At 50.1% G+C, this 22,470-nt stretch overlaps 1 protein-coding gene and 1 long non-coding RNA gene across 4 annotated transcripts in view; one reads left to right on the top strand and one right to left on the bottom strand.

The window, feature by feature from the left end:
* The window catches only part of fgfr2 (fibroblast growth factor receptor 2), a 57,615-nt gene extending 42,837 nt beyond the window's left edge, over positions 1-14,778 (bottom strand). For 2 of the 3 annotated variants that reach the window (XM_062464448.1, XM_062464449.1), the window contains exons 1-2: positions 3,875-3,926; positions 2,975-3,052 (exon numbers count right to left, since the gene is read on the bottom strand). In XM_062464448.1, coding sequence (XP_062320432.1) covers positions 2,975-2,978 — 4 coding nt within the window. In that variant the 5' untranslated portion in view covers positions 2,979-3,052; positions 3,875-3,926. Of the gene's footprint in view, positions 1-2,974; positions 3,053-3,874; positions 4,151-11,209; positions 11,476-13,929 lie in introns of those variants that run through there. The other variant, XM_062464450.1, reaches the window with a different exon arrangement.
* LOC134022707 (uncharacterized) overlaps positions 8,966-22,470 on the top strand; it is a 110,317-nt gene continuing 96,812 nt past the window's right edge. Inside the window, exon 1 of the long non-coding RNA XR_009930673.1 lies at positions 8,966-9,025. This is a non-coding gene — a long non-coding RNA (uncharacterized LOC134022707). The remainder of the gene's footprint in view (positions 9,026-22,470) is intronic.

Raw genomic sequence — 22,470 nt, 5'->3', positions numbered from 1 at the left:
AATCATTTGGGAATAGCTGAATGTCTTGTGAACATTTTAAAGGTTGAATGGTGTCTCTAGCTGAAAGTAAGCTGAAGTAGTTACGTTTGAAAGAGGAGGAAGCTTTTTAATGATTTGAAAGGATTTACCATAACTTTTAATGGGAGAATAATTTGCACAAAAACCTTAATGTCTTAAAAAGTATAAAAGTGAGAAATACCCAAAGTCATAGCCATCATCTCCTGAAGGAGCTGAACGTTTTGATACAAAAGTTGTAGGAATCGGTTAAAGTATGCAGAACGAGTTAAAGGCCAAAAAACGGCGGAAGAACTGAGAAGTTGAAAAGCAATAGTGAGAATGCTTAACAGCATTCTCACAATAATAAAGAGAAACAGGAAAACAATAGTGAGAATGCTTAACAGCATTCTCACAATAATAAATAAATAAATATATATGTGAGAGAACAAAGGTTGTGCTCTCGCCGAAGGCTTGAGCACACCCAATAAGAACCACAGCCATCCTCACTTCCCCCTACACCACAGCCCTCCTCACTTTCCCCTACACCACAGCCCTCCTCACTTCCCACTACACCACAGCCCTCCTCACTTCCCCACTACACCACAGCCCTCCTCACTTCCCCCCTACACCACAGCCCTCCTCACTTCCCCACTACACCACAGCCCTCCTCACTTCCCCCCTACACCACAGCCCTCCTCACTTCCCCCTACACCACAGCCCTCCTCACTTTCCCAATACAGCACAGCCCTCCTCACTTCCCACTACACCACAGCCCTCCTCACTTCCCCACTACACCACAGCCCTCCTCACTCCCCCCTACACCACAGCCCTCCTCACTTCCCCCTACACCACAGCCCTCCTCACTTTCCCCTACACCACAGCCCTCCTCACTTTCCCAATACACCACAGCCCTCCTCACTTCCCCCTACACCACAGCCCTCCTCACTTCCCCCTACACCACAGCCCTCCTCACTTTCCCAATACAGCACAGCCCTCCTCACTTCCCCACTACACCACAGCCCTCCTCACTTCCCCCCTACACCACAGCCCTCTTCACTTCCCAATTACAGCACAGCCCTCCTCACTCCCCCCCTACACCACAGCCCTCCTCACTTCCCCCTACAGCACAGCCCTCCTCACTTCCCCCTACACCACAGCCCTCCTCACTTCCCCGTACACCACATCCCTCCTCACTCCCCCCCCTACAGCACAGCCCTCCTCACTTCCCCCCTACAGCACAGCCCTCCTCACTTTCCCAATACAGCACAGCCCTCCTCACGTCCCCACTACAGCACAGCCCTCCTCACTTCCCCCTACACCACAGCCCTCCTCACTTCCCCCTACCCCACAGCCCTCCTCACTTCCCCACTACACCACAACCCTCCTCACTTCCCCCCTACAGCACATCCCTCCTCACTTCCCCCTACACCACAGCCCTCCTCACTCCCCCCCTACAGCACAGCCCTCCTCACTTCCCCCCTACAGCACAGCCCTCCTCACTTTCCCAATACAGCACAGCCCTCCTCACTTCCCCACTACACCACAGCCCTCCTCACTTCCCCCTACACCACAGCCCTCCTCACTTCCCCCTACCCCACAGCCCTCCTCACTTCCCCCTACCCCACAGCCCTCCTCACTTCCCCCCTACACAACAGCCCTCCTCACTTCCCCCCTACCCCACAGCCCTCCTCACTCCCCCCCTACACCACAGCCCTCCTCACTTCCCCGTACACCACAGCCCTCCTCACTTTGTTTATTATACTTGACTTTGCAAACCGACTTCTTTGATTTCCTCCAATTACCATACTATCTATGTTTATATGGAGTGTAAACCCTCAGACACAGCAGCCTGGTAGCTGTGTCTGAGGGTTTCCCAGGATCCTTGTCCGGAGATGCACAACTTCAAAGGACACAAACCCACCTGACCCCTGTATCCCTGTCTTACTGAGGCCAAACTCTCTCTGCCCCCCCCCTGCCCCAGGCCTCCCCCTCCACCTTTCTAAGCTTGTCCTTGCAGGACCACCTCCTGCAGACTCCTCTTGGCTGTTGTTGCCCAGCCTGTCTCTACAGAGACCCAGCCCACTGGGTCTTAAACGCTACACAAACTCTCCTCTCCTCCACCTCCAGACTGGGCCTGCAGCCAGAACTCAGCAGCGAACACCAAAAGCCACGGTGCTGATCCAAAGCAGAGCGCTCCAGTTAACAGGCTCCTCTTTCCCCCCCCCCACTACCACTCCGACACTTCTTTAATATTATGTTGTTGTTTTTTGTTTCAAGGACAAAATACACAAGAAGAAACTCTGACCAAGCTGCCCGAGCAGCTTATTTCCACCAGTAACTCTTTCTTACCCGCTCTGCCTCCTCAAGTTCCTCTTCCCCAGATTTCATGGTTTTGAGGCAGAGCTGTCCCAAAGTGGGCAGGAGGCCTAGCAGTGCGTGTGGAGAATTTTAACAAGATGTGGAAGCCCTCATCTTCACTTCAGCACCATGTGACACACGCACACACTATCTCTCTCTAACATACACACACACACACACACACACACTCTCTAACATATACACACACACACTCTCTCTCACTCGAACACACACACACACACTCTCTCACTCGAACACACACACACACACTCTCTCTCTAACACACACTCTCTCTCTAACACACAGATCAGGCCATCTCCCATCAGGTCGCTAACCTACTCCAGCTGACTGACCAGACTAGAGGAATGTGAAGGATTCCTGTTCCCTGGAGCCTTGCTGGGAGACACGCTCCTACAAACACACTCTCCCAGTCAGAGTTTACACAGGGCCGACACAGCAGAGTAACTCGTCTCAAATTACACCCCGGCTAGGACGGGCCCTCTCCATCCACAGACAGCAGAACGAGACGACTGCTCAACTTGGCTGATTCTGTTGCTCTGTGGCTTCAGCGTGTCTCATCTGGTCCATAGGAGGACCGTGAGCCTGCCCCCATACTCACTCATCTGGTCGGCTGCATCTGTCCCCACGTCCTCCGAACGCTCGCTGTCATCTTCATCATCCCCAGACGAGATGGCATCTGCAGAGAGCACCACCATTAGCCAGCTCCGCTCCCTCCAGGACACACACACATATGCGCGTACAAGCATACATACACACACACATACACACACATACACACATACATACACACACATACACACACATACACACACATACACACACATACACACACTTATAGACACATACATACAAATCCACAAGTGCACATCCCCATACACACACATCCACACGTGCATATGCAGAACCCATGCCTACCTAGAGTGGATACAGCCCCAAACACAGTTTCAGTGAGTCATGGCCCCAGCCAGCAGCTCCAGCCAAGGGCTCCAGGCCCCTCCCCTCCAGGCCCCTCCCCTACAGGCCCCTCCCCTCCTGGCCCCTCCCCTCCTGGCCACTCCCCTCCTGGCCACTCCCGTCCACACACACCCACAGCAGGTCTCTCACACAGCAGGCCAGAAGAGAGGCTATGCTCAGCTCCTCAGCTCTCTTCCTACAGGAGGAGGTTGCTCCATGTTGGGCCTAGCCTGTCCTGGGCCTAGCCTGTCCTGCTGTCCTGGGCCTAGCCTGCCCTGGGCCTAGCCTGTCCTGGGCCTAGCCTGCCCTGGGCCTAGCCTGCCCTGGGCCTAGCCTGTCCTGCTGTCCTAGGCCTGGCCTGCGCTGGGCCTAGCCTGCCCTGCTGTCCTGGGCCTAGCCTGTCCTGCTGTCTTGGGCCTAGCCTGCCCTGGGCCTAGCCTGTCCTGGGCCTAGCCTGGGCCTAGCCTGGTTCTAGCCTGCCCTGAGCCTAGCCTGTCCTGGGCCTAGCCTGGGCCTAGCCTGGCCCTACACTGGCCTGACTCACCTGTGATGTTGACTATGAAGCAGAGCTGAAGGCTCTCGGAGCCCGGGGCCCCAGGCAGGCCGCTGCTGCACACGTACAGCCCCGAGTCCCGGGGCGTGGCATCCCGGATCTGCAGCACCGCCTGCTCTATCAGGGTGCGGTTGTTGGCCCCCAGGGAGGTGCCATCTTTGGTCCAGGTGATGCTGCCCTGGGGCAGAGGGCAGCTCAGCTTCAGCACCTCCCCCGGCAGGAGCGAGCAGAGCGTGGGCTTAGAGATCTGGTATTTGGTTGGAGGTTCTGCGCAGCGAAGGAGGGAGGAGGGCGAGGAAGGGTGACAGGGTGCGAAGAAGGAGTGAGAGACAGAAAGAAAGGTGGGAGAGGAAAGAAACAAGCAATAGTGTAAGAAATAAAAAAACACCACATAACCCCATGGATGCACTGAACTCAACTGCAGCAAGAGCAACTGAAAGAAAAAGAAGTTAAACCGAATGTAAATACTGATGAATCCAGAGTTTCAAATCACCCCACATATGCCCCTTCTCCGGATATCAAGTCTCGTTTTACGATCCTGTTTCTGAAGCATGCAGTTAAGCCCAAGCAGAGGAGGGCAGGGAACAAGACCCACCCTCCTCTCAGCACACAAGACAGCCAGTCAGGGTGTGTGTGAGTGAGGACAGCAGGAAAAACTGTTCTCTACTAAATAAAAAGACTATGTCTGTCAGAAGGTTAGGCAGCCAGGAAAGCTCTGAAAGCTGAAGCTTTTATGCGGGAACCTTTCTCTTCTCTCTCTTTTCCTTGTTTATGACAGCAAAACCTTGACCTCAATGTGGTCTGACCTCTCTCTGTATCTCTCTCTGTATCTCTCTGTCTCTCTCTCTGAAACAGCCACAGAGAATCTGGTTTAAAATCTCTCCACACGCCAAAGCGACAAACCTCTGAACTCCAGAGAGCATCAAAGTCTTTCTGAGATCTGAGATCATCTGCAGCTCCTCTGTACTCAACATGGCCCAGGAGCAGGGCTAGGGAGCAGGAGAACAGGACCAGCTACCACACCTAGAGGTCCAGTACCAGCTACCACACCTGGAGGTCCAGGACCAGCTACCACACCTGGAGGTCCAGTACCAGCTACCACACCTGGAGGTCCAGTACCAGCTAACAAACCTGGAGGCTGGAAGTCCAGGTGTTAGGACAGAACATGCAGCAACAACTTTGACTTAGACACTGTAACTATGCCATAAAAGTATGTTGGATCATGCAGTATATATTGAAGCCAGGCCCAGTCTCACCCTCAGGCTCACGCAGACCCTGACACAGGAATATACACACACACACAACTGCACTAACACATATACACACACATGGATACATACTTACACATGCATACAGTACACACACAAATACACACACACACATATACATTCAGGATTCTCTGGATAAGCTCAGTCTGCATATCTCAAAACCTTATAAAAACGTTTGGGGACAGTCCAAGTTTTGTTTATTGCCGAACAAAAAAGTTTACAAAACTGTTGTGTATGTGTGTGTGTCTTTCTATTTGCATGTGTGTGTCAGATAATCTATGTGTGTGTGTGTGTTCTCACTCAGGAAAGAGGTGGAGCTGAGAGAGGAGTGAAGTGGAGGGAACCTGCAGTCATGTGAGGCCCTCACAGTGAGGGTCATAGGGACAATTAGAGAGGGAGAAATGCTCCCAACCTTTCCTGTACCTCCGCACACCTCTCCCAAAAACATTCCTCCCCCTTTATGTGTGTGTGTGTGTGTGCGTGCGCGTTTTCCCACCCCCAGTCCTCAGCAGGAAGGGAAAGTAATTCCACTGGCAGGGAGCCGGCAGATTGTGTCCAGCTTCTAAACAGGTTCAGGTCTAGTCTTTACTTCCAGCGCTCCGGAAATATAGAACCCACCCACCCTCAACCCCCATCCTACCCAGCCTCCACCCTCCCCCAGCTCCCCCCAGCCTGAGTGGGTGGTCCTGGGAGGAGTAGCAGTGTTGACTGGGGGAAGCTGTGTTCCAATTTCAGATCAGGGAACCCTCATGACTGTGCTTCCATGCCATCATTACTGATGGGCTTCCTGTTAACACTGAGCTGAGATCTTTCTCTGCTGATGCAGCCCAGGCCTCCTGTAGGGAGACAGCAGATACAGCCACATAGGGCCCCAATATGAGCCCCCCCCCCCGGCTAAGAAACACCTGGAATTTCTCACACACACACACTCTACCTCTCTCTGTCTGTCAACATAGCTAGGAGAGAAGACTAGTTCTGAGGCCCAGCAGGGAAAGCTGATATGGACTGAGAGAGGATGACACCATGGCACTAGCTCTCTGTCACACACACACATGTACATATATAACTAAACTAAACTAAATATACACTATACACACACAATGGAGCACTAAAGATAACCCTGGCAGGTGAGCGCACACACACACATACACACTTACACACAAACACACACATACACCCACATACACACACTCAATACTTCTGGATGCTCTTTGCCTCTGTGTCCATCTGTCTCCTGTGTCTTCTACTTCACTGCCCCTCTTCTCCCTCATTCCTCTCTATCACCCTCCCCCTCCCCACTTGACCTGCTGACCTGACCCTGCCCCTGACCCACCCTGCTGACACCCCCAACATGCCTGATTATTCATGGGAACCTTGGGGACCTGCACACACACACCAGCCCCCAGCCCCCAGCCCCTGTGGGATGGTGAGGTGAAGAGGTGAAACTCATCATGGCTGTGTTGTCTCCCCCTCTGCAGGGGGGACTCATCTCCCCTCGTCAGACAGCTCGCTCAGTTCCAATCAAACAGCCTGCCCTCCCTCACTCCCTATCTTGCAGGCTTCCTTACGTATATTGAGTTCTCCCTCTCTCAATTCTCACTCCGCACAGACTGAAAGAGAGAGAGAGGGAGAGAGACATTCTCTTTCTGCAGCCCTTCCTGCCTCCTCTTCCTCGTCAGCGACAGTTATTATCGTTGTGTCCATCAGATGAGAGTTTGCCAGGATCAATCTCACACCTCTCGCTCTCCTTCTCTCTCTTTCTCTCTCTCCTTCTGTCTCTCTCTCTCTCTCCTTGTCTCTCTTTCTCTCCCTTCCTGTCTCTTTTATTTGTCTCTCCTCTCCACATTCACACCATCCTGTCTGGAGTAATAAGGATCTCTGAAGCAGCAACCAATTCTCACACCACTAACTTCGGTCTGTCTGTCTGTCTGTCTGTCTCTGTCTGTCTGTCTCTGTCTGTCTGTCTGTCTGTCTGTCTCTGTCTGTCTGTCTGTCTCTCTGTCTCCCCCGGGAGCCCCATGAAGGTGTTCCTGGAGTGGAACACGTGAGAGATACTCCTAGCCATCATACCAGCCTGGCTTTAAACTGAAGCTCCTGTTCTGTAGGTTAGGTTACGGAAGAGGAATACTGATAGTTAAAACCAATATCCATAAGTACACACATTTACAATGACCCCCGCCCCAACTCACCCACACACACAGCTACAGCTCATTATACATGCTAACTCCAACCCTATCATCCCTTTCCTCATATCCTTTCTCTTCTTTTATCTTCTCACTGTCCTCTTCCCTCTCTTCCTCACAGTCAAATCCCAGGACTCTTCCTTATTGTCTCTCTCTCCATTCTCATGCTTCCCCTTTCAAATTCAAATCCCAAACAGCTTTATTGTCATGACAATAGGGCGGCTTTGCCAACTGCCTCTCGGTGGTGTCCTTGGTAACAGCCCTGTGTCCAGCCACCCCACTAGTCACACACAGTCATCCTCTGGTCCCCTGGTTCTTGTGACGTCAGAGCTGGGGGGGTCAGTGGGGGGCAGCTACCCCCTCAGACCTCAGGGCACCACAATTGCTGCTGCAGCCAGCACTGAAAACCTGAACATTTCAAACTTCCCGGTTCCAGTCCTGCCTGCTCCTTCCAGGACTCCTGTCCTGTAGGAGAAGATCCTGCAGGAGAAGATCCTGTCCTGTAGGAGAAGATCCTGCAGGAGAAGATCCTGTCCTGTAGGAGAAGATCCTGCAGGAGAAGATCCTGTCCTGCAGGAGAAGATCCTGTCCTGCAGGAGAAGATCCTGCAGGAGGAGCAGAGGGGGAACAAGGTGTGTCCTGGGTTTTGCAGCCAAAGCAAACAGCAGGTCACACCTCCAGCACACCTCAGGGCTATGGCTAACCCTAGAGGCTAGTATATACAACCTCCATGTGTAACGCTGGTTAACGTTAGTGGCTAGTATATATAACCTTCGTGTATAATGCAGGCTAACTGCCCACTGCGCCAGACACACACCGTTTATTCAGTGGGAGAGTTCAGTTTCATTGCCACTAAGCCACACACAACACACAAACACTGTCATTAACAAGCCAGCTGCAGTCTGACACTTTTATACTTTTACAACCCTGATCCTGTAGAGATCCCAGAAGAACCCCAGCCTCCAGCCTCGCCCACACACCCCCAGCCTCCAGCCTCACCCACACACCCTCAGCCTCCAGCCTCGCCCACACACCCTCAGCCTCCAGCCTCGCCCACACACCCCCAGCCTCCAGCCTCACCCACACACCCCCAGCCTCGCCCACACACCCTCAGCCTCCAGCCTCGCCCACACACCCCCAGCCTCCAGCCTCGCCCACACACCCCCAGCCTCCAGCCTCGCCCACACACCCTGCCATCCAGTAACACAAGGTGGATTTGTCCATCCTAATTGTCTTTCGATCTATTTATCTTGTTAGAAAACACCTGAGCGAGACTATTGAACAGTGTGTCTCTCTGTTCACGTTTGCTCTACTGACCTGACCAGTTGGAGCAGTTTGGCTCCAGCTAGCCCATAGTTAGCTTGCCTTCTTTGTGTCTGTGTTGTCAGTTCCTCTGACACATAGTTCACAGTGCACATCAACTCACAAGAGCCCATTGCAGGACCCAGGCACACAATGGTGTATCACAGTTCACACACAGACACCTCTGTTCAGCTCCAGTGGTGTATCAGTGGTGTATGGGGAGTCAGGTGGCTGAGCGGTGAGGGAATCGGGCTAGTAATCCGAAGGTTGCCAGTTCGATTCCCGGTCATGCCAACTGACGTTGTGTCCTTGGGCAAGGCACTTCGGGGGAATGTCCCTGTACTTACTGTAAGTCGCTCTGGATAAGAGCGTCTGCTAAATGACTAAATGTAAAATGTAATGTAATGTATCACAGTTCACACACAGACACCTCTGTTCAGCTCCAGTGGTGTATTACAGTTCACACACAGACACCTCTGTTCAGCTCCAGTGGTGTATCACAGTTCACACACAGGGTATTTTAATCACAGGGCCAATCTAGATACTGGACAAGGTAAACACAGCAGACCATAGAGACCAGGCAGGAGGCTGGACTGACAACAATACCTAACTTGTACAACTTGTACAATCTCTCTCACACTCTATTTCTCTCCTTCTTCCTCTCCCTCTCTTTCTCCTTCTCCCTCCATCTCTCTCTCCTTCTCTTGTGTGTGTGTGTGTGTGTGTGCATGTGTGTGTGTCTGGTGTGTGTGTGCATGTGTGTTGGAAAGCGGAGGGCAGGTTGTGATGCAGCCCTCCTCATGTGACCCAGGTCCAGCCACTTAATCCTCAGTCACATGACTTCCAGACTTCAGTCTCCCTAATCTCCTATCTGAAGTCAAATATCTGCAAATCCTCTTATGGGTGAAGGTGGGGGGATGAGACTGTGTGGAGGTGGGGGTGGGGGGTGGAGGTGAGAGTGTGTGGAGGTGGGGTGGGGGGTGGAGGTGAGAGTGTGTGAAGGTGGGTGGAGGTGAGAGTGTGTGGAGGTGGGGTGGGGAGTGGAGGTGAGAGTGTGTGGAAGTGGAGGTTGGGTGGGGGAGGTGGAGGTTGGGTGGAGGTTGGGTGGTGGAGGTTGGGTGGAGGTGGAGGTTGGGTGGTGGAGGTTGGGTGGAGGTGGAGGTTGGGTGGTGGAGGTTGGGTGGAGGTGGAGGTTGGGTGGTGGAGGTTGGGTGGAGGTGGAGGTTGGGTGGAGGAGGTGGAGGTTGGGTGGAGGTGGAGGTTGGGTGGAGGTGGAGGTTGGGTGGTGGAGGTTGTGTGGAGGTTGGGTGGAGGTGGAGGTTGGGTGGAGGTGGAGGTTGGGTGGTGGAGGTTGGGTGGTGGAGGTTGTGTGGAGGTGGAGGTTGGGTGGTGGAGGTTGGGTGGTGGAGGTTGTGTGGAGGTGGAGGTTGGGTGGTGGAGGTTGGGTGGAGGTGGAGGTTGGGTGGTGGAGGTTGGGTGGTGGTGGAGGTTGGGTGGTGGAGGTGGAGGTGGAGGTTGGGTGGAGGTGGAAGCGTTTGGTTTTCCAGATTGATTACAGTGTGGAACAAAGACAGAGGGATGTGATGTAGTATCCATCACAACAACACTAATGACCTCAGAGCCCAGACTAGGATGACACTTGGACAGATGTCCCCACAACAGATAAACACGCTGCTGGCTACGTACGTGTCCATCAGGGGGACAGAAGCTTTTAGAAGGTGTTTTAACCTTTTTCCAGCAGTTTCAAATTCATTTCAAAATAGCCCCTGAAAGTGTTACTACTTGCCAGAACTAAGAAGCTAGGCCTAAAAACCTAAACAATGTCCCAGGGTTTGATGGAACAAAAAACAATTAAAAGGAAGAAAATGTTTCCTTCTGAAATCACTCCTCCGTTATAGTCTCAGCTGAGACAATGAGACACTGAACAGCTAAACATCACAGAGAGAAATAAAGAAAATATTTTCCTCAACCTTTAGAAACACCTAAAAAGGTTTTGACATGCTAGGCAGGTGTAAACTATAAGCAGAGTTCAAAAACCCCATGTGCCACCATACACACTCTTTCTCGCCTCCTATCTCTCTCTCTTTTTCTATCTCCCTCTCTGTCTGTCTCTCTTTCTATCTCCCTCTCTCTTTTTGTCTCTGTTCTCCTCATTTAATCTCTCTTTTATCTCTCTCTTTCTGGGGCAGCAGGGCACGAGAAAAATGCCTGTGAAAACACAGTCCCAGCCACATTACGCACTCCTCCTCATCTTCTACCACACACACACACACACACACAGGTATCACAGCCCTGCCTCTGACAGAGCTAACTTGCCAGGAAATGACTGAGACTAAGCTGTGTGCCATGTGGTAAATATTTTGGACATACCAAAGGTGAGTTTATTTTTTTCCTTTTCTTTCCCCCCAAAACGTAGCCTCAACTACTTGTTTTCTGTGGAATTATTTCAGCCAGATCTACCCAACCACAAGCCACCACTCCAACCTACCCTTTACAACTCCACCACTCTTTGGTCAGGTCAACAAGTCAAACAGGGTCTCTCCTCCTCCCCCCCCCCCCCCCCAGGGTCGTACCTTCAGGCTCCGTCGTGGCCCCCCCCTCCTCCTCCTCCTCTGTAGCAGTGAACGGAGGTCTGGCCAGGGTGGCTGTCAGCAGCGACAGCAGGACAGCTGCAAGAAGCCAGGCCCACGAGGCCATGCCTTTACTGGGGCGCAGGTCCAGCCATGCCCCCCTCCTTCGCCTCCCCCTGGACAAGGATCCCATCTGAGGGGCTCCACCCAACCATCAACTGCAGGCTGTCTGGCCTGTCACCCACTGGAAGTCCCAGCAATCACCTGGGCTGCAGGGCAGAGGAGAGGAGAGGGAAGACAGGAGAGTTGGGATGAAAGGATGAAGGAGACCAGGGTTAGTATGAAGGACAGTTGGGCAAGCATGTGGTGAGGAAAATGGAGAAACATTAATTAATTACTTGATAAATAATGTTATGATGTCAACCCACACAAAATCTGTACAATAACCCTCTGATAAACATTGTGCTGGCATCCTCTCACTTCACCAATACAGAATAATAAGTGACAGAGATAAAAGAGAAACAAAAGAGAGAGAGGTGTATATATATATATATATATATATATATATATATATATATATATATATATTCTGTATACGAAAGGAGAAAGAAAAAGAGCGAGAGAGTGTTAGAAAGCAGGAGATCGTTTCTCGAAATGCTGTCGAACGAGCCTCGCCACAGACATACCGAAACTCTGATGCACTCTCAACACACAACTACACACTCAACACACAACTACACACTCAACACACAACTACAATACACGCACACACAGTCAACTACAATACAGCTACCTACCTTTCATTCTGAACTACTGTCCCCTAATTACTGTGACAGCTGTTCCCTGTAACAATGTACTCCACTGAAGGACCAGTGACTAAACGGCGTGCTGAGAATACTTTTAGTAATTATTTGTATATGCAACTATAGGCTAAATTGCGTAATTACAATGAGAACCAAAATTGTTTTATTTTTTTTTTTTTTTTTTACTTTTATTTTATAACTTGAATTTTATTTTAATTTAGATTCCGCATATGGCTACCAGCATCTTATTTGAGAAAACCTGATAATTCTTAAAAAGTCAACGTATATTATATAGTCTATCATATTTCTGATACATTACAGATTACACCTTAACACCACTTTTTTGAACAGTTTACCCGGTCGGCCTATATTTTTCCCACTTTTCCAGTGCACAACAGATTAATCAATCCTGTTGCTTTCGATTAATTTAGATTAATATTTTATCAATGGAAACCGTTAAATAGCACGTTCAGTACAAGACATTAAGGATTGCGCCAGTGTATTGGCTAGACATCTGCGGTTCAATCCGGTTGAAGAGTCTCGGGAGGGTTGAAGCTTGCTGCACCGGCACCCAAGTCACGCTTCCTCGAGCGCCTTCTGTTCCAGCTGCGAGATATTGATTAGTTTACCCCGAAAGATGCATGTCATGTGACGGGAGCAAACCGCCAAGGTGTCAAGAGGCTCCGTTTCATCTCTAGTGACCCTGGAGAAAACCGATCGTGGGCCACAAATAAGACCGAACAAGCGCATCACATCACTGAGGCCAGATTTATGCACGTGCTGGAGACAGCGTGGAGAACTAGGGTCTTGGCCAACTAAAGGTTGTAGTAACCTGGTTAACCTGGTTAAATCGAGGGACACATCGAAGACTCAAATATTATATTTATATACAATAGATGTAGACAGCAAGCAAGGTTAAACAAAAGGCTACAGTTACAGCCTACCTCGGCTTTACGGAGTTTTTCATTTGTGTAGTGCACGTTTGTTTCATTACATAACATATCTTGGGTTGTAAACGTTTCATTAAGTATTCTGGATGCTGCAGTTAGGTGGCGAACAGGTTTGGATCCCTGAGGGATTGGAGCATTATGCACGTCCACAAGTTTCCATATCCCCCCTTTAAACCAGGGCTTCTGAATGAAATTTCTTGGCACTGATTGAATTCCTATTGAAATTCAAATCAGTTTTTTTTTTTTTTTTTTTACAATGAAGGCTCATTTAGAGCGCTCAGTGATTTAGAGGTCCATCTTAATGCAGTGAAATAACAACTGTGGTCACAGGATAATTGGCACCATTAATGTAGGCTAACGTAAACAATTAAACAAGAAATTATTAATTGACATTATCGGCACCATAAAGGCAATGGGAAAATTTTACAAGAAAATTACGTTAATAGTTGTTAAGGAGAGTACAGTGAATGATGCAGCCAGGGGAATGCATTTCAATGTTTTAAAGACTGAAACTTGCTTACAATGTAATCTATAATCTCCAGAAGAAAATATCCGCGCGCATACTGTGATACGTTTTTTCGTCTGCTTGAATTATGATTTGCTCAATATACATAATTTGTAGCCTTATTTTACTCATACAAAATACAATCAAAGAATCTACACGTCGAAGAAATACTGTGGGTCGAAAAAGTAAAGGCCTACATTGATGCTTCTTACAATAAGTCCGTATTTTAGGCCTAGGATTGGCTTTTTTTCTTTCTTTTTATTTACAAAAAATTGAGGAAAATCTGTAAAACTACAGCAACGTTAAGATAAGCTACCAGCTCAACTTTCCCAGACATGACGGGAGATGCGCGGTGACTGGTCTGCATCTGGATCAGACTGTCAGAGGGTCGAGGGTAGCCAAGCCATGACGTTACGCGACATATTCACACATTCTGCGGGTTGGAAAGTACTCTGAAATACTCACCAAGACGGACTAAAGTGTTGAAGATCTCCTGTTTGCATGCAGAGAGCCGAATGCACGGGCCGGAACGAGAGAGGAATGTGTAGCTCTTACTCCTCACTGCACCAAAAAATGCAAATCTTAAAGCAGCAGAACCCAAAAGAACCGACTCAAATCACAGAAAAAAATTGTTTCATGTATTCCAAAATATTTAGTAGTCCACTGCACTTGAAGAAATCCGCGTTTCAATGCATATATCCTCCAAAAACAGACAGAAAAACATAGGTTCCCGAAACTTCACTTCCTCAGCAAGTTTCTTTTAGAGGCATTTATGTCAGTGTTCTAAAGTAGTGCACTGTAAATGCAAATCTCACAACGTGTGAGAACTAGAGCGCGGAAATGAACGCCGATCTACTATCCAAGAACATAGAATCCATCAATATACGGTCCCTCGCGGCTCGGCGTCTTCTCCCCCGACAATCCTAGTTGTGTTCTCAGACGCTTTGTCAGGTTTACTAGCTAGATTTTTTTCTCCTCCTTACGTCCCCACACACTGCCCCCCTCCCTCACTCTAGTGGGTGTCACTCCCCCCTGAAATTCGACCCGTTTCCTGGCGAGAGTGATTTTGGCTCTGCCTTCCTCCGCCAATCAAAACTCAGTGTCCCCCGTTGTACGCTTCTGCCTCAAAGAAATGACGAGCCTTGCTCCGTACGCCCGCGGAGACGGCTCAACATACGGCGCTCACTACAAACTTGGCCCATGCGTGTATAGTCCTCCTCTCCCTTTCGGCCACTAGCAACCCGCAGTAACAACGCCGCCCTGTGGACAGAAGCAATGTTACACCGATAAGCGCATAGTAGGAGGTATTTTACTAATTCATATTTGGGATCAACTAGCTTCTGAGCATTTGCCTACCAAATTCACTTTAGCCAACATTTCTTGTACCTACACCAAATTACTGTAAGTCACTCTGAACAGCAGTTGTTACTGCAGATGAGCAAATATAAGGATTCAAGAAAACATGTGTTGATCCCTCCCAGTAGACTCTCAGACTCTGACTGTGAATGTTAAGATCATTCCTGGGATCCTGACTACAATGGCCCCAGGCTCTTCTCAGCAGCGGGCCCCTGCAGTCCACTCCAAGCTGTCTCTCTCATTGGCTCTGGGCTTCTAAAGGGCTCTGAAAGAGAGAGCAGTGGAACAGAGGGAGAGAGGTAGAGAGGCTAATCTCCCCTAACTTTTTTCTCTCTCTTCCAGTATGGAAGTCCAGGGAGGGGGCTTCTCCTACTCTTTCTAAAGAGGGCAACTAATAAGGCCTTTTGTGAAAGGCAAGGGGGTGTGAATGGCTCTCTCTTGCTTCATCAGTTTGTCTCCAGCAGTGAAGCCATCAGCGAGGAGAGGTGGCAGCAGGGTTGAAACAGAGGAAGGGAGAGTGAGAGATGGGGGAGGGACGTTCAAGTCTTCTCCCATCTTGGTTTACAGCCCAGGAGAAACCTCATCACGCTTAGCTTCTGCCCAGCAGTGCTCCAGGCAGCAGAGCAGGGGAGACTACGCAGCCTGCTGTTGTCCTCCCTCTCTCCCACATCTTTTACCCCCCCTCCTGCCAGTGGGGGATGGAAGAAGCGATAACTCTGACAACTCTTACTATCCCATAATAGTTTTTAAAGGTTATAAATAGGAATTGCAGAACCTATGCTATGCTACTATAACAGACGTGGTCTTGCAAGCTCCGTCAGAGGTATACGGGCCACTGTTCACTCCGACCAGGAGTCGAACCGACCACCTCTGACTTCCCAAGCGCTGCCACTACCAACTACGCCAACGAAAAGCTAGAAATTCGTTGACGCGGGTGGCTTTTACATACTTGAGGAGTGAGTTTCACCACACACCGGCTACACTACTAGCATAGTAACTATGCTTGGAGGGTTTTAGTCAATACATGAGCTCTCCCTCTCCATCATCAGAGAGGAAACTGTGCTGCTATGCTAAAGAGGAGCTGCTGAAGTGAGCTAATCAACAACAGGCAGCTACCTCTCCTTCCTGAGGGGCCGTAAAACTGATTCCCATTCGCCAGCCACCATGTGCTGCTCATCCTCACCTGATACCAGTCTAATTGTATTCTGTCTGAGTTTACAAACAGACACTCCTCTCAGAAGGAGGTTAGAAGATGGAAAGGGAAGCAGACATTTCCGAGTTGTGAAGGGTCGTTCCCAATGCTCACATAGAGGGGAGAGGAGAAGTGGGGGTCTCTAGACCTCAGGGTGCTGCTTGCAGAAGCATAGTGTGTTTGGAATCCCACAAGGACAGTATCACTGCTATGATTATCAGAGCTGCTAGCTGCTGGCTCCAGCTGGAGTTAGGCAGCCTTTATATGGTGGTTTTTAATGGTTTGACAATCCACGCCCTGACAGTGAACTTGGCATAGATAGCTTGGCTCCTCTTTAGACACTGAATGTTATTCAGTTCCAACAGAGATGACCCAGAAACCAACATTAGTGAGCAAAACACCCTGTTGTTTTCAGATGTGAATTATTTGAATGTGGTTATAGTCCAGTGCCATACGTAAAAGGATCTGCTTGTTTTGCAGTGAAGATGATCCTGTCAGCAGAGTTATGCAGATTCCTCCCCAAACTTGAGTTCTGCCTGTCCTATACTGGAGTGTAAAGTCATGTCCCACAAATTCAATAGCCAGCAGTGACACAGAGCTTGATGCTAACTGCAGTGGTGATATCTCACAGTGGAGTGTGGTGGAGGTTATCCATTAGTGCTGACTCTGGTGGTCTGCAGAGTCATTCTGTCTGGAGCAGCAGGAAGAACAGTTAAACATTGTTCAGACTTGGCTGCTGAGTCACAGCACCGGGTCTGGTTAGCTCACCCTCGCAGCCAGGCCAAGTACTTCCTGTTTACAGGCCCAGCGTAAAGTCAGGCCCAAGTACTTCCTGTTTACAGGCTCAGCGTAAAGTCAGGCCCAAGTACTTCCTGTTTACAGGCCCAGCGTAAAGTCAGGCCCAAGTACTTCCTGTTTACAGGCCCAGCGTAAAGTCAGGCCCAAGTACTTCCTGTTTACAGGCCCAGCGTAAAGTCAGGCCCAAGTACTTCCTGTTTACAGGCCCAGCGGAAAGTTAGGCCCAAGTACTTCCTGTTTACAGGCTCAGCGTAAAGTCAGGCCCAAGTACTTCCTGTTTACAGGCCCAGCGTAAAGTCAGGCCCAAGTACTTCCTGTTTACAGGCCCAGCGTAAAGTCAGGCCCAAGTACTTCCTGTTTACAGGCCCAGCGGAAAGTTAGGCCCAAGTACTTCCTGTTTACAGGCCCAGCGGAAAGTCAGACCAAGTACTTCCTGTTAACAAAAGTTAACCTCTAAGACAACTTATGCTGGTTGCTTACGTGTCAGTAAGTTCCCTGCATATCCGAATGGCTCACAGAACCTTCTGGAATCTGGAACAACAAGAGGACAGAGCTGGAGGTTCACTGCTTTCCCATCATGCACTGCTCTCCTTGTGTTTATAGTGGGGGGGGCAGGGAATAAATCACAGGGTCAGTAAATGTGCTGTCTCACCTTTGACCCCCTCCCCTTCCCCCCCAGCCCAGGCTAGAGACTCTGCACTGTGTCCTGCTGTCATTAACAGCATAGCGCTCAACACCTCCCCTTCCCCCCAGCACCTAAATCACCCCTCGCCCCAAACCAGCAGTTTAAAGGCCTGACCTTGGCATGCCTGTGGTCTCGATTCCCTGCTCATGATCAGCCCCACATTAACATACACTTCTTTTTCCAAAGCAATGTACAAACGTGCCCAACCCTAACCCCAAACCTAACCCATGCAGTATGTGTAGCAGATAATCAGGACTAGTTCATAGTTGTAAGAGTCTTACAGTGGTTAAGGCCAAGGAACTGTTCGTGTTGAAAGACACAGTGCAAAAACATTGTATCTAAAGTACAAACTCAAACCACATCACCTTATACATTACCCAACACCTCACCCTACCCCGTCTCCTTGTGTTCATTACGTCATAAACTCTCCTCTGCTCTACTCTACATTGGTGTGTGTGAATATGTGTCTGTGTGGTTGTGTGTGTGTGTGAACGTGTGTGAGAATGTGTGTGAGTGTGTGTGGTTGTGTGTGTGGTTGTGTGTGTGGTTGTGTGTGTGTGTGTGTGTTGAGCTGCTCCTGCAGCAAGGTTTCCTGCTCTGACAGGATAACAGAGGAGGGATTGTGAGCAGGTTGGCTCGGCGCTCCGCTCCGTGTTGTGGCTTGCATACCTTCAGAGCCCAGACTGACAGATTTACATTGTTGTCTGCCGTTACGCACTCATGCTGGTAAATTAGCCGGTTGCACAACGGCAGCTTGTGAACGGCCTGTCCCTCAACGCGTGGCCCGCTACAGCACCTCCTCTCTCCAGGAGAACCTGGTCTACAGCACCTCCTCTCTCCAGGAGAACCTGGTCTACAGCACCTCCTCTCTCCAGGAGAACCTGGTCTACAGCACCTCCTCTCTCCAGGAGAACCTGGTCTACAGCACCTCCTTTCTCCAGGAGAACCTGGTCTACAACACCTCCTTTCTCCAGGAGAACCTGGTCTACAGTACCTCCTCTCTCCAGGAGAACCTGGTCTACAGCACCTCCTTTCTCCAGGAGAACCTGGTCTACAACACCTCCTTTCTCCAGGAGAACCTGGTCTACAGCACCTCCTCTCTCCAGGATAACCTGGTCTCCAGCACCTCCTCTCTCCAGGAAAACCTGGTCTACAACACCTCCTCTCTCCAGGAGAACCTGGGCTGGGCAGGAGGGCAGAGACCATACCCACTTTAACCAAGTGCTTGTTAACATATTTATAAACCAGGAGGGGAAATACTGGACTGAAGTCTTCTCAACACTCTTCAAGACAAAATACGGTGAATGATTTGGGTTTTTAAGGAAATATCTCTGAACTGGCCGGGAGATCAATCTACACAAACACAAAAGATCAAACGTGGGAATGTTTTAGTGACACTCCAGTCATCTACTGCTCACTATGGGCTGTAGATGAGGCTGCTCACTTTAACTACCCCTCCCTGCATTCTCTTTCTACTCTCCCAACTCCCTCCTTTCTTCTCCCTTCTCCCTTCTCCTTCCCTCCCTCCCTCCTCCCGGGTTATGAGACCCTCTCCTCTCCCACCCAGTGAGAGCTGTCACTGCTCCAGTGCGTCACCATAATTGACTGTGACAACAAACAACTGGCCACACTACGTACCTCCCCGGTCCTTCACACCACACCAAGAGAGTGGGGGCTGCTGGCGGGGGATGGAGTGTGTGTGCGTGTGTGTGTGTGGTGTGTGTGTGTGTGAGTGTGTGAGTGTGTGTGGAGGGAGGGGGTTCGGGAGAGCTGGGTAGAAAGAAAGGGAGAGAGAGAACAGTGAACAGAGAGAACAGAGAGAAAGAGAGTGAGAGGAGGGCAAGAGAGGAGATGGTCATGTACACCTCCAGGCTGTCTTTTAGTTAATGAAAACCTGACATTCATATTTCACTCTTCACTGTTCCCACTTGCATTACTCCGTTGGCTTAGGGATTGTCTTGTAAATACTTTGGTAAAGCTGCCGTAACTTCTGGCTGGTTATTTTTATGGTTGTTATTATTGAACAGGCTGTGAGGGGCTGAGAATCGGGGGGTCCTGTCACAGAGGCGCTGGGGTGAGCTGGGGACCTCTAACCTCTGGGGGAGGAGAGACTGCAGAGAGGCTGGGGGAGGAGAGACTGCAGAGAGGCTGGGGGAGGAGAGACTGCAGAGAGGCTGGGGGAGGAGAGACTGCAGAGAGGCTGGGGGAGGAGAGACTGCAGAGAGGCCGGGGGAGGAGAGACTGCAGAGAGGAGGGAGTGGACAGATTTCACACCTCGTCTCAAATGGACTTCTGACGGCTTGTTTTTGTAGGAGTGTGACGCACATTTACCATCCCTGAAAGAAAGAGGTCAGAGAGAAGAAGATAATATGATGAAAGAGGAGGATGAGCTGGAGAAGAAAGAAAGAAAGAAAGAAAGAGAGAAAAGGAGGGGAGGCATGATACCCTGGCATCAGTGAGGGGGAGAGAGGGTGAGAGAGGGTGAGGGGAGAAGAGGGTGAGGGTGAAGGGGAAGAGAGAGGGAGAGAGGGGGAGAGAGGGAGGGTTAGGGTGAGGGAGAGAGGGGGAGAGAGGGAGGGTTAGGGTGAGGAGAGAGGGGAGAGGAGGGTTAGGGTGAGGGAGAGAGGGGGAGAGGAGGGTTAGGGTGAGGGAGAGAGGGGGAGAGGGAGGGTTAGGGTGAGGGAGAGAGGGGAGAGGGAGGTTAGGGTGAGGGAGAGAGGGTGAGAGAGGGTGAGTGAGGGTGAGGGGGAGAGAGGGTGAGGGGAGGGTGAAGGGGAGAGAGGGAGAGAAGGGGAGAGGGAGGGTTAGGGTGAGGGAGAGAGGGGGAGAGAGGGGAGGGTTAGGGTGAGGGAGAGAGGGGGAGAGAGGGGGGAGAGATTGGGAGTGAGGATGAGGGTGAGGGAGAGGGGAGAGAGGGGTCAATCAGAGGGTGACAACACAGAGCACCTCTGGCTTGTTTAGTTTGCAGATTGAGGAGCCAAATTGTTCTCTGGCCAGGCCCAGGCTTGATGTGTTAATCACAATCATGTTGTTAGTCTTCCATTAGCCTGAAGAGGCAGTTCAATAAACCTGTAAACATTAACCAGGCAGAGGAGGAGGAGGAGGAGGAGGAGGGGGGGGGGAGGAGGGAGGGGAGGAGGGGGAGGAGGAGGGGGAGGAGGAGGGGGAGGAGGAGGGGGGGGAGGAGGGGGGAGGAGGAGGGGGGGGGGATAGGATAGGAGGGAGGATAGGGGGAGTATAGGGCCTGGGAATCCTGGTTCTTGACCACCAGCAGAGACCAACCAGACACTGTTCTAGTAGACCCCGCTCCCCCTGCTGACCATGTGGAAAGTGATTATCTACAAACCCTGGGTAAATAAACTCTCTAACACTGGCTTCTTATCGGGGATCATTCCAGAATGTCCAAATATTGATCTGATGTGTGCGTGTCGATCACATGGGGGAATGTTCCCCTCTGATTAGACATAGTAGTTTGCTCATCTTAGCTGCTGATGCTTTCACACTGAACAATCTGATGACTGGGCATGTTTATTCACTGTGTTTGCTACCCCGAGAGAGGAGTTTTTTTGTGGTTAGAGAGTTGTTTACTGAGTTGTTGTTTACTGTATTACATTTCCATGAAGTGATCATGTTTTATGCTTTTGAGTGTGTGCACGTGCGTGTATTTGTGTGAATGTGTGTTTGTGTTTGTCTTTGTCAGTGTGTCTGTGTCAATGTCTGTGTGTGTATGTGTGTGTGTTTGTCTGCTTGCATGTATGCATGAGTGTGTGTGTGTATGTGTGTGTGTGTGTTTGTCTGCTTGCATGTATGCATGAGTGTGTGTTTGTGTGTGTATGTGTGTGTGTGTGTGTGTGCCCGCCTGTGTGTGTGTGTGGCGAGCAGCCTCCATCTGGGCGCCAGGCTGGCTGGCTGGTGTGAGAGGGGGTCCTGTGGTGTGGCTGGCTGTTGGGGGGCTTAGTACCATGTGTCCCCTCAGAGGGGGGGGGGGGCTGGTGAGGCCGCTAGCCCGTGACCATGACGACTGTTCTCCCCATCCCCAACCACCAACACCACATATATGCATCACACACACCTACAAACGTCAATGATTCCAAACAACTGATACTTTCATTCACAAAGACATAAAGCAGTGTAGATCTTCGTTAGGTAAATGTTTTCAACTGTGACCCATCACACATATCTGCTGAGAACAGAGCAGAGCAGAGTTCCTCATCAACCTCCACATGACCATCCCCTCTCTGACTTTAGTCTTCTTCATAGTCAGACTTGGGGGCCCCCCCCAGACCCCCAGACCTTCCCCCACACACCCCGAATGCTTTGCAATGTGTCTGGTAAATATCTTGACAATACCTTGACAACGACCACCAAAAGACTGTAGACCTTTATGCTGTGTTCACACCAAACGCAAAACCAACCGTATTTTTTCAGCGTAAATCATGTTTGAAATGACTACTATAAACAAATACGAAGTAGTGTCTATAGCAGAGGACGCCCACAGACAGCTACAATACTCTTGCCCTCCATTTCTTCTAAAACGTCAGTGACGTCTCAACAGTGATAAACTCTCGGCGACACAGCGTCATATTTCACTTGAGTTGAAAATGTTCAACTGAAGCGAAATAAGACGCGATTGACGCGAATTGCGCAAATTCCACGTGTTTGCATTGACTTTACATGCAATCTTGCCGTGCGAAAAATTTGCTTTGCGTTGGGTTTGAACACAGTTTTATCCTTTATCTTTTGCTGCAATATTTTATATTACTTTGATGTGTGCAAAATTAATGACATGAACATTTCTGTACTCTGGTTGAAAGCACACAAACTCTCTCTTTCATGCAAACACACACACATTTCTTCAAAGTCATGAATGTGTTTTCCAGGGTAAGTGTGTAAGACCAACTGTCCATGGTAGCTAGGCTTAGGTTAGGGGCTCTGGTGTGGAGGCTGAATGGGACTGGGTCTGAGCTGAGTGCTG

This window comes from Osmerus eperlanus, chromosome 6 (genome assembly GCF_963692335.1).
Source record: "Osmerus eperlanus chromosome 6, fOsmEpe2.1, whole genome shotgun sequence".
Taxonomy (NCBI): Eukaryota; Metazoa; Chordata; class Actinopteri; order Osmeriformes; family Osmeridae; genus Osmerus; species Osmerus eperlanus.
This window is presented reverse-complemented; position numbering and strand designations above follow the sequence as displayed.